General features: G+C 46.7%; 1 protein-coding gene across 3 annotated transcripts in view; it reads right to left on the bottom strand.

The window, feature by feature from the left end:
* Positions 1–18578, bottom strand: part of PLA2G4A (phospholipase A2 group IVA) — a 70912-nt gene that overhangs the window by 32091 nt on the left and 20243 nt on the right. For all 3 annotated transcript variants that reach the window (XM_053950250.1, XM_053950249.1, XM_053950248.1), the window contains exons 4-5: positions 14829–14910; positions 1368–1516 (exon numbers count right to left, since the gene is read on the bottom strand). In XM_053950250.1, coding sequence (XP_053806225.1) covers positions 1368–1516; positions 14829–14910 — 231 coding nt within the window. The remainder of the gene's footprint in view (positions 1–1367; positions 1517–14828; positions 14911–18578) is intronic.

The following is an 18578-nucleotide window of genomic DNA, read 5'->3' as shown; positions in this document are numbered from 1 at the left end:
AAGCAAAAACTTCTTAGTGGGATTTTGAAGAGCTGCTTACACTTCAGAGGGCAAACTGCACTTGGGATCGAGTTAAAGATGCAGATTGAAACAATCCAAGGAGTCACCAGGATTGTGGAGTCTGAGCTTCAGACTTCACAGAGGGTTTGGGTGGGGAGGTGACTTTACATATTTTTGACACTGCACTCCACTACAGAATCCAAAGGCTCTTGCCTACACTACCAGGTCCACAATTAAACATTATTAAATGCTATCATCTATTCTTTGCAGGCAATTATCGGGGAATTTCATTGCACTATCTCAGAACCAGCAACAGCCTTTAGTTATTGTAAAGACACATTTCTACCTATAATCTACCTTTCTGTGTTTGTGACTGTAGTAATTTTATCCTTTTCAAAACCCTTGAACCAAATTTTGCCCTCAACAAATTCCTAGGGAAGCTGCCTAAGTGTAAGGGAGCTCAGAGCAGAGCCCAGGCTCTGTTCCAGGAGGCCCAGCAATGGCACCAGAGGAACAGGCAGGAACTGATTCCCAGGAAATCATTGTGAATTCCCTACTTTCTTTTGTCTCTAGTGCAGGATGCATGGGATAATTTTTCATGACCCAGCAAGCAGACCATGGGTGTAATGCTCAAGCTGTAGAACCTTCCCCAGGAACACAGGGAACTTGCAGGAAGCACAAGTCCCTTTCAGACCCAAGGTCTGATGGTCACAAACTCAAGGAAAACATTCACATGCTGCAGCCTCTGTCCCAGTTGGCCAATTTAGACTGAACATTGGGTCAGAAGAGAGCAGGTGGCAGGGCCATCCTCTGTGAAGAACAGAGCTCACAAAGGACCAGAGCTAACCTTAAATCCTTGCCATGCCCATTCAGAAAACACACCTAACATTCAGCTCTTGTGTGCAGCCTGTATAGTTTAACACACTGAGACTGAACAGTGGCTTGGCCAACAAGGCTGCACATGGAGTGAGCAGAAGAGCCATGGGTGGGCTCCAGGCAAGGAGGACACAGCAGAACCAGCCTTTTGCTTTGTCTCCATGGGCAGACAATTGACTTAAGCCTCACCTATGCCCTATCTGTAAGAGCTGAATCAGGGTAGGAAGCAGGGAGTACTCTGCAGCTGATGTGAGGAATAACAAGCTGCTATCCCTCAGGAGCTGTCCCAGAGATGACTCACAGGCATGTCTTGTAATGACTCTTCAGGCTACTCTGAATAATTCAATTTATCCAACACCTCTTGCTTAGCACCAGCTAAACCCAGGTTTAACTTTTAAAACAAAGGGGTGATCTTGAGACTTCAGATGCCACACACATGTAAACCACTGTTGTTTTACCCTTCATCTCCCCAGCCCAGCCATGGGATTTACCTCCAGAACATTCTCCAGATTGGGGTCCAGAATGAACTCGAAGGTCTCGTTCCACACGGGGTTGATGTCATTGTTGAAGTGCTTGGTTCTCTTCCTGCAGTCAGGGGCAGTGGGGATGAACAGCTCCACGTAGGGATCTGGGGTGTCAACTGTGGAGCAGAACACAGGTCAGGCAAGGGAAAACTCCACCTTGGGCTGGAAAAATTGATACAATTCTGTGAAATCACAGATCCCCTCATGGTAAGGGACAGAAAGATATACAACTCCTTAAGTTACATACTTGTAATGACAAAAATGATACAACTATACCAACAATCTCCCCAAAAGAGACATTAGGCTTTTAGGAGGGGAGGGGAAAAGCCTTGAGGAAACAGAATGGCACAGGGACTAAGTGAAGTTTATTGGGAATATGCAAACATCTGGCAGGGAGTGGTGTTTTTAAAACCTTTCACTTCTCCCTCTCTTTCTAGCCTTTAATGGCTTTGGCTTGTGTCACAGCAGCAAGTATCCCACAAAACAATGAAAACAAGCAGTTTGCTGTGGGTTTTGGATCCTCTTTCACCTTGGCAGGTTTGGGAGTGATGGAGGAAATCAGTCACAGCACTGCAGTGCTGCACACAGCTAAGGAGCACTCGGTTCTGAAACACTGCCACCACCACAGTTCTGGGGAATCACCACAGGATGAGGACACCTCATTCACACAGCAGAACCCCGACTGGAAACAGAGATATGGGAACTGCAGCTGATAGCAATTACCAGGGGGTGAAAAGGAAACATTGGCAAATCCCAGCAGATGTGTCTAAAAATAGTCATTCCTAAGAGCACCGAATGCAGCCCTAAAAATGCACTTTCTAACAAGTTAAAGCATGCAGGGGTTTTCTGTCCAATGAGGGCTTTTTTTTGTGTCAAATGGAGCCAGGGCTCAGATGCTTCCCAGGAGAGCAGGGGAAATTATTTCTGTGGTTGCGGTGGATCACGAAAATCCTCCTGCTCTGCTGTGGTAAAACACCCACGTCTTTCCAACACTGAAACATGGAATCACAGAATATCCTGAGCTGGAAGGGACCCACAAGGATCATCAGTACAATTCCAGGCCCTGCACAGACACCCCAACAACCTCACCCTGTGCATCCCTGGGATCGCTGTCCAAACACTCCTGGAGCTCTGGCAGCCTTGGGGCCGTGCCCATTCCCTGGGGAGCCTGGGCAATGCCCAGATTAAATCCTATCATGAGGGAAAGCAAGTTCAAACATTCCTCCTTGTACACATTTTAAGTCTAAAGATACCTTTTTTCAATAAAGGCAAATTTTAGAACTCTGGGAGTTTAATAAGACCTTATCCATGAGATTCCTGAGGTCCAGAATCACTTCTCCCTCCTGCTGGGAGAAGAAGGAAAAGAGGAAAACGAAGAAGTTGGATAATTTCAAATCAAATCAAATGTATTTTGAGGAAAAAACCTTTACCAAACAACCAAAAAAATAAGGCTTTTGGAAACCACTCAGGAAGTTCTGAATGTGTCCCCAGGCAAATCCTATTCAGTGTTATCCTAATCCAACTTGTCAAGGAGTTTTCCACTGTGCTCCATACCTGTGGGGCTCAGCTAATTGCTACATTGAGGTGGTCTCAGTGCTCCCTGAGTAATGAACAAGCAGCTATTTAAGGCTGGAGATCAGTGTGGAAAGGCTTTAAATAGCAACCTTTATTAGCTCCTGAGGAATTATGTCTGATCTTGTCTCTTCATTATGGGCAGGGGAACTGGGGGATCAAGCCCCAAGTCTTTCCTCACGGGCAGATGTTCCAACTTGCCAACTTTTCCATTCCTTTCAACTACTACACAAAGCTCTGCCACAAAGAAAAGAATCAAGAGAAACAAGGCTCTTTGAAACTAAAAATCCATGAAGTGACAAGGTCTTGCTAAGCCTTGATATCCAGCATGACTTTGGCAATAAACACCCAGGGTTGCTCTGCTAAGAGACTGAAGTTGCCTACAAAAACCTGGATTTTTGACAAAATCCCGATGGCTGAGCAGAGTTCTGGGCAAAAGATCAATGCCGCACCCTCCCTTCAGATCATGCTGTGATCAGTCCCAACTCTTACAAAAATCTAATTTTTCTTATCGACACAAACAGCAAATGGTTTCCTATCCATATTTAAAACCCCAAAGCATGTAGAAACCCCAGACCTCTGTCATGCAGATCCATTACTAACTTTCTATCAGGCAAACCCTGGTAAGTGTTGAAACAGGAACTAAACCCAAGGCATAGATCAACTGAACTTGGAAAAATCAGTCTTGGTAGTTCAGTATTGCCAAGTCACCTCACTCCATCTCTTTATTGGCTTTTTAACCCAAGGCAAAGATTTAATCACCTGCCCTTTCATGTTTGAAAGTTTATTTGGAGCTTTTTCAGTTAAGAAAATGAAAATTTATTCTAACTTCCTTCTTTAGATGAAGAGAAAGTATACAGGAAGACTGCTTGCTCTGATTAAGATACTGCTATAAGCAATACTAAAGACTTCTTTAAGGTATATTATACTAATCAAAATCTCACTCCTTGGATGGGGACCAAAAACTACCAGCAACCTGGCAAAGAACACAAAAGTACTCACTTAATGTATTTCAAAACACTGAAGTTATCGAATGTACATTAAACAGCCAGCTTGCACTCTCAGCATCGGTGTTTTTATTCCTGCCTGGGCTTCTGCTAATTTGCCAGCTAATGTTAAAAAAAACCTAAGCTGAAATTGTAACTAAAAATAGCTTGATCAGCACTGTTATCACAGAACCCCAGAATGGTTTGGGTTGGAAGGGACCTTAAAGCCCATCCAGTGCCACCCCTGCCATGGGCAGGGACACCTTCCACTAGCCCAGGGTGCTCCAAGCCCTGTCCAGCCTGGCCTTGGACACTTCCAGGGATCCAGGGGCAGCCACAGCTTCTCTGGGCACCCTGTGCCAGGGCCTGCCCACCCTCACAGGGAAGGATTTCTCCCCAATATCCCATCTAACCCTTCCCTCTGGCAGTGGAAGCCATTCCCTGTGTCCTGTCCATCCATCCCTTGTTCCAAGTCTCTCTCCAGCTCTCCTGAACCCCCTTTAGGCACTGGAAGGCTGCCATCTATAATTTGATTTTAAAAGGAAGAATCATTACGGTGTATGGTCAAAAGCTGATGTTCAGTCACGACAAGAGAATTATCTATGTCTGAGAATGATCTCTATCTGGACCTGATGACCCTAAAGGTCTTTTCCAGCCTTAAGGATTTTGTGTAGGGGCAGCACTGTTGGGGAACTGGTCTTTTGTTGCAGCAGCTGCCTCAGCAGCAGCCACCTGGGGGAATTGCACTCGTTCCCAGGACATTTCTGAGGAAAGCAGAGTTTCTGTGCAGCTCAGCCCTAAGGGTGTTCCTTATGCAAGCGCTGCTGCTCCATCACCATTTCTCAGAAACAAGGCAGGCTGAACCAACAATTAAGCACAAGTATCTCAAACCCCACCTGCACTCTAAAAAAACACAATTAAGGCTTTCAGCATGATGCCAACGAGGGTCCTGCAATTAGCAGCTTGGAGGCAGATGAAGTCTTGGGTAATTAACAAAATGTTGATGATAATTCAGATTTACAGCCCCCCCCCACCCAAAGCTCCAGGAGCTGAAGACACTCATCCAAAAATAAGAGCAGAGTCAGCATCCTCTCTGCTGGCTTTAAACTGCTGCCTTGGGAATGGCTGAGAGGTAGAAAGTAGGGATTCACTGACTTTTCCTCATCTGGTTTATCTCCTGGTTAAGTCATGGCTATAGGATTCTCCCTTTAAATTACATTATGAATCACCAAGTGAAACACACAGTGGACAATAATTAAGGTCAAACATTTTCACAGTGAAAAATGAGTAATGCTTTAAGCAATCTAGCTATTAGGGAAACCTGTAAAATGTTCTGCAATGACTGGAAACCATTTGATCTTATGTTATTAGTCTGATGAGATGGCAGTCATCAGGCCTCCATATTCATATGATTAATATTGCAGATCTATTATTTATATTTCAGTCATTTCAATTACTTCAATAGCATAAAGAAACTATAGAAAGCCTGTTCAAATATAATACTGAGATAGACACATGTCTATCTCAAAATAAAAACTGGTAATAACCCTTAATTTATCCACCATTAAGTGCAATCCCATTGATAAAACTCACTAGGTACCAAGTGACCTTTTTTTGTGTATTGCCCACCATTTTTTGGGCTTGCTGCACCACAGTACAACTTGTTTAGCACATGCAGCTGAGCAGCCTGGCTGAGGACAAGCCAATAATGGGAATTGCCCTCTCTCCTCAAAGGGGAAGGAAGCTAAATAACAACAGAATTTCTATTCAAATTGTGAATTTTATGGGGCCTCAGAGTGGCATGGAAATATGAGTTGATGTCTCTGCCATGGTCAGGAAAAAAAGTAATGAATTTTAAAATCATGGATTTTCCTAGTTCCATGTGATTTTTCAGTTTTTTAAAAAGGAATTCTTAAAAACTGTACTTATCAATAACTGTCCCTCCAACCATGGAACAGATACTTGAGATGCTCCAGACAAATCCATAGCCTAGCAGTAATGCAGGTGCCAGGAGACCTGCCAGAAGGCCACAGCAACCTAAAAACCCCAGGAGTACTCCCTGCTGCTTGTGTTTAAGGCACCACAGGGAATGCCAGGGCTGGTGGCTTTGGGGATTTTGCAAAGGGGTGATGCAGTGCTAGATTTCGTGAGCAGAAGGTGACTCCAAGGGAAGTAAGGCAGCTCTGGAGCAGCAGCTATGCTATGAGAAATCCTGGGATTAGGTAACACCTTCATTAAAAATTATTTGTGCCTTTTATGACACTGCTTTTCATCTCTGGTGTTACTTCAGTGGAGGAAAGAACCAGCTCCCAGCACAGGCACTGCACTATCACCCAGTTCACTGGTGCAGGACACCATTGCTTCCACTGATCCAGCCTTGAAAGGGCAGAAAAAAACCAAAAAAAACAAACAAGTCAGCTTTTGGTCAAACCACATCTGTAGAAGTGCCAAGAGGAAAGAAAGAAATACTGCCTTCTCTAGGCTATCTGCACAGGCCTCTTTGCAGATACACACTGAGAAGTGACTGAAGCATTAAGCAAAATAACATTTTTCTAGTAGTGTGCCAGAGTCTAAAGGGTTTAGGGTTTTTTAATTAATTTAAATGCCTAGTTCTCACTACCAAACTAGTGGAATACCTCATTCCATGCATTGGTTTTGCACAGCCTGGTTTTTGGTAGCAGGGGGGCCATAGGGGTGGCTTCTGTGACAAGCTCCTGGACGCTTCCACCATGTCCAGCAGAGCCAGTCCCTGATGGCTCTGAAGCTGGACATGCTGCTGGCCAAGGCTGGGCCAATAGGAGAGGCTGGTAATGCCTCTGGGATAACAGATTTAAGAAGAAAATCAAGACAAAGTGGGACACAGGTTTTCTTCTAGTCAGAGAAGAGGAGGAGGTGAGAGCATGTGAGGGGAACAACGTGGAGACACCAAGGTCAGTGGAGAAGGAGGGGCAGGAGGTGCTCCAGGGGCCAGAGCCGAGATTCCTCTGCAGGCCCTGGTGAGACCAGGGTGAAGCAGCTGAGCCCCTTCATGGGGATCCATGGGGGATGCAGAGATCCACCCACAGCCCCTGGGGATCCACGGGGGATGCAGAGATCCACCCACAGCCCCTGGGGATCCACGGGGGATGCAGAGATCCACCCACAGCCCCTGGGGGATGCAGAGATCCACCCACAGCCCCTGGGGATCCACGGGGGATGCAGAGATCCACCCACAGCCCCTGGGGATCCACGGGGGATGCAGAGATCCACCCACAGCCCCTGGGGATCCACGGGGGATGCAGAGATCCACCCACAGCCCCTGGGGATCCACGGGGGATGCAGAGATCCACCCACAGCCCCTGGGGATCCACGGGGGATGCAGAGATCCACCCACAGCCCCTGGGGATCCACGGGGGATGCAGAGATCCACCCACAGCCCCTGGGGATCCACGGGGGATGCAGAGATCCACCCACAGCCCCTGGGGATCCACGGGGGATGCAGAGATCCACCCACAGCCCCTGGGGATCCACGGGGGATGCAGAGATCCACCCACAGCCCGAGGGGGAGGTGCCCATGCTGGAGCAGGTGGATCCCTGGAGGAGGCTGTGACCCAGTGGAAGATCCCTGGAGGAGGCTGTGACCCAGTGGAAGATCCCTGGAGGAGAGAGGGCCCTGCTCCCAGGCTGGAGCAGCCTGGCCTTGGAGCACTGCACCCCATGGACAGGGAGCCCCACGCCGCAGCAGTTTTGGGAGGGCTGTGTGCCCGTGGGGGGGACTCACCTTGTGGCAGGTGTGGTTTGGCTGCTGCTGGTGAGAGTGGGCCCACGCTGGAGAAGCTCACAGGGAACTGTCTCCTGTGGGAGGGACCCCAGGGTCTCACAGGGAAAGGACTCCTCTCCTGAGCAGGGAAGGAAATCTCGGTGATGAACTGACCAAACCCCCACGCCCTGTCTCCCTGAGCTGTTGGTGGGAAGGAGGGAGGGGCTGGGGGAAAAGGTGTTTTAAGGGCTTATTTTACTTCTCATCATCCTCCTCTGATTCTGTTAGTAATAAATTCACTTGGTATTTCTAAGCTGAGTCTGTGAAATGCATAAATGAACATTCTTGAGTTGTAAGAGCCTTTCTGATGGATCTGTGGGACAGTTGGAATCCTACAAAATACAAGGCAGTACCCAGATGATGAATCACAGAACGGGTGAGGCTGGAAAAGATCTCCCAAGACCACTGAGCTCAACCATCATCACTGTGTTCACCACTAAACCTCGTCCCCAGGTGCCACATGAACATGGTTTTTGAACACCTGCAGGGATGGGGACTCCAGCACTGCCCTGGGAAGCCCCTGCCAAGGCCTGAGCACCCTTTCCATGCAGAAATTCCTCCTGGTGCCCAACCTGAGCCTCCCCTGGCCCAGCCTGAGGCCATTCCCTCTCCTCCTGTCCCTGTTCCTGGGAGCACAGCCCGACCCCCCCCGGCTGTCCCCTCCTGTCAGGAGTTGTGCAGAGCCACAAGGTCCCCCCTGAGCCTCCTTTTCTCCAGGCTGAGCCCCTTCCCAGCTCCCTCAGCCACTCCTGGTGCTCCAACCCTTCCCCAGCTCTGTTCCCTTCCTTAGCTCCGGACTCTCAGTATCTTTCTTGTCGTGAAGGGCCCCAAACTGACCCCAGTTCAGATTCTTCAGCTCATGCTTTTAAAATAACATTTTCAAAATGAATTAAAAGTCTCCTTCAGGCATCAACCTGCAGAATTCCTTACCCAAAAAGCTGTGGATGAGAAGACCTATGTGGATTGAAGGAAAAACAGTGAATTTTCTGCAAGAAAAACTCAGTGACAGCTGATTACCCCAAAGGCACATCCAGCTCAGGGAGTCTCACCAAAGGCAGCCAAGGAGAGGAGAGGATCAATGGGAAGTGCCACATTCTTACCCTGTTCATATTTTTCCTTTACATCTCACTGTGACTGATGATCTTCCCAATCCTCCCTTGGATCAGGCATTAGCCCAACCCTAACACAACTTCAAAGCACTCCTGGGACAGGGAAAAGAATCGAAAGCAAGAAAAAGTCAAATTATCACAGGGAACAAATGGGAGCTTCCTCCTAAACGGAGGGAGTGAAAGGCCCAAACTGGAGGAGCAGTGATGTCCACAGGTCCTGGAGGGGAGCCCCACCAGGAAGCTCTGTCTGGAGACAGGACATCACATGGGACAATGTCACAGCTGAGATGGCCATAATGTACACAGTAACACCTCACCACATCAGAAGGCTGCAAGCATCCACCCTTCTTGTCCTTTAGCCCAGCCTTTTATCCCCTCATGTTCATGCACTGCACCTGTGTTCCCTCTGTTCCCTTTGGGATTGCTCAGTGCACCTGGGCACTCCATGGCTCATTGCTGTCAGTGCTGCTCACCTGCTTCTCACAGCTGAACCCACTGGGGATGAGGCTCAGCCCAGCCCCATCCCAATGACCACACACTGTGTGCCTGCAGGACAGGAGCAGCTCCCAGCCACCACGAAGCTCTGGGGCTGGTCACAGCCTGGCAGGGCTGGAGCAGGGACAGGGGGTTCTCCAGCCACACAAGATGGATCCCAGGCCTGAGCCAGCACTGTTCCATGTCACCATCACAGCACAACAGAGTCATGGGAGAGCTTCCTCTAGGATGGGAACGAGTTTTCACCAAACTCTCACAGAAACAGGTCCCCCCTCAGTAACTCCATGGCAAGCACTCACAGACAGAATTTCTCATCAAAATTATATTTTTACAGCTGGGAAGAGCAGCATTATCTGGATCAGTTTCATTGTGGAGCACATGAGCCCATTTCCAACATGACTTCTACCTCCCAGCACTGGATATCCCTACAAAAGGGAAAGGATACTGGGTGTGCCAAGGAAACTGAAATCTAGCTTTTGGTTGCCTCAGTGTTATACTGAGATCTGCAGTAGACATCTTGAGCAGTTGTTAGCAGCACTGTTCATTTAAGATTTTTTCTTTTATCCATCTCTTAGGAATCCATATTTCAGCCACACGAAGACTTGCACATGCAGCTTGTAGGATGTGGAGGATTGGCCAACTCTGACCTACTTTTCCCAGGCTGTTAGGCTGGAAAAGAGGAGCAGTTTAGCTTGTTTTCCCCTTGCACAAATCAGGAGCTGCTCCAGGGCCTTGCAGGAAGAGCCTTATCTGATGGCACTCCACCAGGCAAGTGCACTGTAGCTAATTCAGGGTGCAGGACTGGCCAGCTGTAGTCCAGAGAACAGCTGGATGAGTCCTGAATGAGCTGCTGTAACACAAACCATAATACAAGCAGGCAAATCTCCAATTCCTTCCTTTCAGCTAGGCCAGGTTTAAAACCCTGCTCACACCTGCCTGGACTGCCATGACTTGGGTTTAACCAAGCCAGCTTCAACCCCAGGAGCTCTGGCTCATGGGGAACAGCCCCAGGGGACAGGGGTGTGAGGGATGAACAGTGCATGCTGGACATCCCTTCCTCATTCCCAGATCGCAGGGCCAGACAGGTAAAGGTGTGCTCCCATCCCAGCTTCCTTTGGAGATGCAGGAAGCCATGAGGAAGGGCATCTCCTGAACTTGGGGGGATGTCCACAGATGGCTGCAGTGGCATGGGCTGACCATGCCAAGAGCCACCCAGGAGCTCCTTCCCAGCTCTGTTTGGGCAAGTTTTGCAACCAGAGCTGAGCTCTGGTGACTGCACTGCTCCCAGCACTTGTTTATCTGAGCAGCTTAACTGCAGTGGAGATGCATCCTTGATTTCAACAGGGTGGGCAGCAACTGGGAGAGAAGCTGAGTACCAGTGCTGTGAGCTATCAAGCTTTAAACATTTTTAAGAAGGGATTTTTTTCCTATAAATACCCAGAATGACACGGTTCATTATCATGGCATCAAAAGAAGATGAAGCAAGGAAAAGCTGCAAATCCCAAACAGGATTAAGCAAGATGAGTGATCGTTAAGAGCAGAGTCACACAACTGGTTTCTTCTGTAGATACCACTGTTTGTTGTGAAAGCCAGCACACTTAAATACATGTTTAAAGATAGAAGACAAATTTTATAATGCTTCCTCTGACCCAGTTTTCCACCAAGATCCTTGAAAGTCCAGAAGGGGAGAGATGCTATGGAAAGGAGACCCAGTTTGCAAGCATTTCTCTTCCACAATGCTGCAGTTTGGGACTCTGGGTTTTTTTTCCTGCAAGTTCTTGTACTGTCATGGAAGTAAGGAAAGGCCGTACAGTTTGGGTGGCATCTGAGTAGACTCAAAACTACACATCTACTGTATAGGAACTCACTGGGCCAAAGGCAAGGTCTTTTTCAAGAGATCCGGTTAGGTAAGTGATTTTACAAGGTCTGCAATCAGCAGCAGGCTAAGCAATTAAGATAATGAAATCCTCACCAAAGCCATGCAGATTTTCTGATTTTTCACCTTGTAATAGCTTTATGTAGCAGGTTTTGGGCAGCAAGGGCATAGAATCCTAGAATGGTTTGGGTTGGAAGAGGCTGTAAAGCTCTCCCTGCCATGGGCAGGGACACCTTCCACTAGCCCAGATTACTCCAAGCTCTGTCCAGCCTGGCCTTGGACACTTCCAGGGATCCAGGGACAGCCACAGCTTCTCTGGGCACCCTGTGCCAGGGCCTCACCACCCTCACAGGGAAGAATTTCTTCCTCATATATTTTTTTCTGTCATCTTTTTCACTGGACTGTGTTTCTGCCAATTCAGCAGGGTCCGTTGGCTGACCCCAATCCCAATGACAGCTGGCAGAGGGAGGCAGCAGAAAAGAAGGAAAGGTGTACAGCAGGAGGTGAGTTTAGCTTTATTCCTGACTGTCCTACTCTGCTACAATTAACTGGCAATGAACTACAGTCATTTTCTCCAACTGAGCCCATTTGCCTATGTGGGTGAGAGGTGAGAGCTGTCCTCATGTGACCCTTCCATCATGTCCTCTCCCCATCCTGTTGACAGAGGGAGTGACAGCAGCCAGCCAAGGTCACCCAGCACCCATCTGCTGCACTTACTCAACTCACAAACCTCCCAGGCTGGACTGGAGCTGAGCACACCTACCAGAGCAGCAGCCTCTAAAGCAGGATTTAAACCTTTGCAAACTACAGCTGCATCACCTGCATGTTGACAGGAGGGAATCCAGGGTGTGGGAGTCACCCAGACAAGGACACTAAATCTGAAACAAGTGACACCAATAAAGGAAGGACTTCTATAGAGGCAACAGTAAATGGACAGACACCTGAAATAAGAAGGGACTTGAATGAACTGCTGGGAAAGAAAGGGTCTGCCTTCAAACCTCTTCTGCCCCCTTCCCACCATCCTGGGTGGTGAGCTCTACAGGAAATCTCATTTATCACTCCACGGATTCACATGATGACAGAATGGCCATTCATGAAGAGCTCAAGAAATCTTGGAAAACTTTCTAGAAATACTGGTTATCTTCCCAGCCAGGGCTTGAGGAGACAGAGGTGTGGATGGCCATACCAGAGGAGTCAGTGCCTCCATGCCACCCATTGTGAGGGGCACCACGCACACCAGACCTGCCAGCTAAAACTCCTTGAGCACAGGTAGAGTTCAGAGCCTCCGGATAAAAAATATCACACAAAGTACTTCAGCATATTTGATAAACTTAGATTTGCTCAGATCTCTCTAAGAGCTGTTCCAGAAAGTCTTGGAAAGGCTGATATGGAAAAAAAGAACAGCAAAACAAACAAAATCCCTCATGTTGCCCCAGGCTCCATCACACCACAATGTAAAATTAACTCTCTTGTTTCCAGAGCACCTCTGGTTCATAACCTAGAGCAAAAACAACAGAAAAAAATAAGGGCAACCCCCCAGAAGAGTTAACAGCTTGGGAGTGTCTATGAGGGAAGTGAAATTCAGGCACCCACCCCAAACAGGGCTCACACATGGTCTGTCACAGCCATCTTCCTGTCCTTGAGACAAAAAACCTGATGGAAAAGTTCAGCAATTCCCTCAACAAGTTTCATTTTTGGCAAATCAAATAGAACGAATATATATACATATATACATAAAAAATCTCTCTCTCTATATATATATATATATAGGTTGACACAATCAACTGTAAAGCCCTTCCCCACTCACAGCTTCAAGCACCTCCCCACAGTAATTAACACAATCATTCACTTCATCAAGTAGCTGCCAGGCTCCCAGGACGGGAATAAAAACACTTTTAATTTTCCAAAAATTAAAAAAAAAAAAAAGCAAAAAAAAGCAACAATCTGTTTTTTTTCTCGCTTTGGGGGATTTGCCGGGACCTCAAGGACCAGCCCTGGGTCCTTGAAGCTCAGCCAGAGATGCCCCAGACTGGGGGTGCCTCAGGCTACTGAGCTCTGGCAGTTATCTCAGACAAGAAGCCAAGCAGGTTTCAGTGGCCCTCTACAGCATCACTCTGGCAGGCTTTATCAAAATAAAATGTTCTTCCTAAGCAGCTTCTTGATTTTGATGACTTGCTAAGATAAAAGGATTTTTTTTTTAACAATTATATTGAAGGATAATATTTGAAGTTTATACTATAGGGTCATGTTTGCTCTGGTGCACAAAGTTGCCACGATCTTCTGGCTTTTGTCACCCTTTCCATACTTCCTTTAATGTCATGTCATGGGGTCCCCACTTCAACCTCCCCTTTTTTCCCTGCCCATGCTGCCCACACTGCCTCATGACAGACATCTGTATCCAAGAACCTGTGTCTTTCCATTTAACTCATCCTCTTACACAAACTCATGGGCTCCTTGTTCCACTCTTCCAGCACCTTTCCTAAGGTCTCCTTATCTAAAGACCACCAGATGTATGAAATTCTATATATCTGTTTGCACACATACACACACCACTGCATCTTCCCTGTGTGCTCCTTACCCCACAGGGGATGACAGACTCCTAATTCCCTCTTTTCCCTTTTGCCAGGGCTCCCCTCTCTTCCCTTGTACTTGTGGCTGTTGAACATCCCCCTCTCAAGTAACCCTCCTGCAATTTTAGCCTCAACAGTAGACTTCAATTATGAAAACCCCCTGAAGCAAAGCTGTGGGTCAGAGCAGGTGCTGTACTTCGACCCAAAAGTAATTTCCAGGAGTTGGGAAGCACTTTTATGTGTTTCATAAAAGTTTTTATGTGTTTCATAAACACATAAAAGTCCAATCAGCTTGATGGGAGAGCAGGAGCCAACGGTCACACTCATCCTCCCTGCCCCCAGCCTGCAAGCACTGGGAAAAGGGAGAGATGGTCTGGCAGCAAAGCAGACAGACCTAAGGAAGAAGGAATATTCTTTTTGCAGATTCAGCCAATATTCTCTCCCTCTTCCCTCCTTAAGAGCAGAGCAGAGTTGTTCTTCCTAGTGGTTTCCTGTTCAGCTGTGAAGTCCAGAGGCTCAGCAGTCTCCCAGAAAGAGGAAGAAGTGCTGGTGTCATCCATCTCCCCACCACAAGATCTGCTGGCCCACTTGGGTGGGTTTTTTTTTTTTTTTTATTGTCTTACATTTTTTCTGCTTTCTGCACTGACTCAGCAGAGAGAGCTCTGGGCTCTTTCTTTCCCCCAGCAAACCACAGCCCTGTGAGGTGGCAGCAATTTCCAGTTTCACTGCACTCACACAGCACTTCTGACTGAGCCAAAAAGCTAATTGTAGGTGTTGCTGGCTTGTAGGTAAATCATTTACAACTCACTCAGCCCTTCTGGATCAATGGAGAGAAGGAGCAGCAGATCTGCTCTCTGAGTGAGAGTGAGCAGTGACACAGGGAACCTGCCCTGGCTTTAAGAAGACAGACAGAAAGCCATCACCAGCCCACTGACAACCATTTAATGCACAATGAGTCACCATCTCCCCCTCCCTGCCCAGGCTCATAGAAGAAAAGCAAAATAGAGAGAGAGATACTCACGCATGTCACCAATGGCTCCTTTGGTGACATTTGTGGCTTTCCTTACTGTCACAGTGAATATGTGTGAGTACTGGTGTTCCACCTGAAAGTCAGAGAGTGAGAGGTGATTAAGCTCCAGAACCAAAAAACACCCCCTCTATCAAAATAAGGTTTCATTTTGTCCAAAAACAGAGAGAGAGAAATCACCCAGTCAAAACGTAAGGGAAACTCATACTGGATAGAGCATCCTAAAGCTGAACTGCACCCTGGAGCTTTACCAAGAGGTACCTGCACTGGGGCTGCTGGATTTTCCTGCAGCCACACCTACTAATCTCAACCAACAACACTCCTCCTCACCACAGAACCTGCTCCGAGGCATTTAGTCAGGCAGAAACCACCTGAGTATGGCAAGGGAAAAATAAAAATGGGATATTTTACAGTTTGTCTTGGTAATTGCCTTCCCCTGCTAAAAAGAATGACGGGAATTACTTCAAAGTCTGTGTTCTGGAGCAGATAAATGCACACTGCACACACAAGGGGTAGAGTTAGTGCTGCACCTTCTAGTACACATCAATATTCAGTGTGAAAGCAGCCTCAAGACAATGTAAGGAAGGTGCAAAGCAAGCTGTTAAAACAGTCACCAGGACCTTTCATGCACTTTCTGGAGGTTCCCGTTTCCTGCAAAGCCCAAACACGCAGCAGGAGCTGCCTGCCTAGGAGCAGGTGTGTCCTCAACAGACCAGGGAAGTAGGAAAAGACGTAAAATTAAGAAACAAAAAGAAAAAGCCGTAATAGAAGAGATCACCAACTCGGCTGTACTGTTGCTTTATCTATTAGCCCTGAGTTTGACCAACCTGCTGGACACCACTGAGAATCACCAGTGCAGACTGCAGGGCAGCCAATCCTGCCTTTACAGGGACACAGAGATTGGAAGGAAATGTGAGGTATTAAAGCCATGATCAGGTCTCACACAATTGTATATTTTCTATCTTTTCCTAACCACCCACTGACCTGTGAAGCACATTAAAATAAACTCAGTCACTGGGACCAAAACAACCAGGGAGAAGGCCACCATCACAAAATTCACTGAAATTCATTCAAAATCATAGACAATATCCTTCCTATAGGACATGCTTATTCAGGCTCTGCCTGCTGCTTTCCTGCTATTTTTTCATCTGGATATTTTCTTTTTTTTTTTTTTTTTTTTTTTTTTTTTTTTTTCCAGAACTGGTTGTTTCAGCCAAGTCTCCTTATTTTGTGTCTATGGCTCACACCCAGAGACCTGAGCCAAACTGGATCCCTCTCATACAAATAAAAAGTTAACATCTTATAGGTTACATGCCATTTTCTCAAAAAAAAAAAAAAAAAAAAAAAAAAACCACAAAAAAAGGAAAGCCAAAACTAATCTTCTATAGACAGCAAAGTGACTTGTGAGTGCTTAAGTGGCATTTGAGTCAGGAGTCATTAAAAAGCACCTCCAGTGACACCAACACAACTCCTGCAGCAGCCTGAGGTGTGCCAAGGCACAGCCACATCCCCGTGGCAAAGGCTCCCGGAGAAAACGCCCACAGCCATCCAGGGGTGACTTCACTGCAGCCATGCCTGACCCAGACACGGAGTTTATCAGCTTTATCTGGCTGGAATCACCCCCACGCTGTGCCAGCTGCTGCAGGATCCAGCCAGGACTGTCTGCCTGGCTCTGGAATTTTCCCATGGCAGCCATAGGAGTTATCTGGATGCAAGACCAAAGGAGCAGGCGGGGGGAAACTGTGGCAATGCCAGCTGTGGCGCACTGAAACCGTCATGGCACAGCAAGAGGTTCAGCACCCACAGGAAAGGGGGAATTCAGACTCTTCCCAATACTCCCAGTGGGAAGTTGCTCACCTCGAAAGCATCAGCCCCAGCAGAGAGGGTTCAGCTGTGGGAACCCAGAGTTCCTAAGGAGTAACACCTATTTCACAGCCTTCCATGGGCTGAGATGAAGACATCCCAATGACTGAGTGACATCCACCACCTCCTGCACTGCAGCTTCCAAGATGGATGAACGGGAAGGAGGATGTGACTTCTCCTTGAACAAATTTCTGCCTCTGCTATAGGCCAAAAAGAAGCCCAGAGTTTTCCTCCACAGCAGGGTAAATGGGGATTTTCATGGGTATCTGAGAAGGGCTGGGAACACAACTGTGTGAAGCCACCCCAGCTCTGTCACTTACCCTGCCTCAAGAATTTTACAAGCTCTGACTCTCCAGAAACCATGGGCTCTTGCTGCCCCCTATTTCCAGTTTGCTGTCTGAGAATGTTCAAAGCTGCTTTATTATCTCCCTATTATATTATCTCCCAAGTATGTCAGATTGATGAAGTTGGTTTCACAACTGGTCTCAGTTTCTTCATACAGACTGAAGCATTTCCTTTGTCATATCCAACCTTGTAATTAAAAGAAACAGCTTCAAGTACAAACCCACTACCCTCCTCCTTTTTCTCAGCTGTCAAGAAAGAGCTTGTCCTCACTGGAGACCACAAATCAGAGATCACTGAGCATTTAACAGTGGAGTTATAATTAAGTGACAAGGATGGGACATGGGCGTGCAGGATTTAGTTCTCAGCTGACAGGTGAAGTTTGTGTGCAATTCTGATGTCCCACAGCTCTGGCAGGAAAAGGGGGATACTACACAATACTCCCTGATAACAAGCACTCTGTAAAGTAATTTGCTTGCATCTCCCATATGCCTAAACTCATATGCCTAAATTCTTATGCCTACCATCAAAGCAAGGCCAAGCCACCACTTCCCAGTTTGCGCTCTTCACAGCAGCACAGAGATCACCTATTTCTATTACAAGTTCATAACTGTTTTACTAATGCCTTCACAAAAATTGCTTTTTATTGACTTAAGCAGCAACCTCCATCATTCCAGCTGTTGTACTGCCAGGAAAATTAAGTCTGGTTTAAGACTGGGATCCTCTGAAAGGCATGTGAAAACACAGAGGCCTGGCAAAACAGAAAAGCAGTATGTTCTTTCCCTGAGCCTCACCCAAAACAACACACTGAGGATTACAATTATACACAGTTATTAATGTTTGGCCATAGTCGTACACTTGGAAGAAATTTGCCACTACTGAAATAAACAACCTCCCTCTTAGTAAAAAAACCAAAAATAAATAAATACACAGATATGCACAGGAAGCTCAAAAGTCTAGATCTCTTCTTGCACCAAAATAAATGTTTTTCACGCAAATTAAGTGCAAGGGGAAATTAAGGCAATTTTCCACTCAGGGTCCAGTTTCTAAGAAGATAAAAAGGTCTAAATGTCCATATTTCAGAAGCATTTTTTATTAGTTTTTTAGAAGGAGTTCTGTTGAAGGCCCCTGAAAACATAATGAGAAATATATTGACTCTGAATGCCTTTACAAATCCAGCCCTTGCTAGTTTAGATGACTAAACTGCATTTTCTCAAGTGACTTACATTCACCTTAAGTCTTGATAAAAATCTGTACAAATACTTCAAGTACTTCTGAAAAACAGATGATGGTAAATAAATCACTTAAACGTTGCAACACTGAGAGGAGCAACATCTACATTCCTTTAAAAATCTAGGACAAATTTCAAAAGTTCACAATTAACTCCAGTGCAAGGTGTCCCTACCCGTGGCAGTGAGGTGGGATGGGCTTTAAGGTCCCATCCAATTCAATCCATTCTGGGATTCTACGGATTTAAAAAACTAAAATACACCATCCAAAGTGACCTGCTTTACAGATATGTTTCATTTCACTTCTTCT

This window comes from Vidua chalybeata, chromosome 9, assembly GCF_026979565.1.
Source record: "Vidua chalybeata isolate OUT-0048 chromosome 9, bVidCha1 merged haplotype, whole genome shotgun sequence".
Taxonomy (NCBI): Eukaryota; Metazoa; Chordata; class Aves; order Passeriformes; family Viduidae; genus Vidua; species Vidua chalybeata.
Note: the sequence above shows the minus strand (reverse complement) of the source record. Positions and strands in the feature narration are given on the sequence as shown.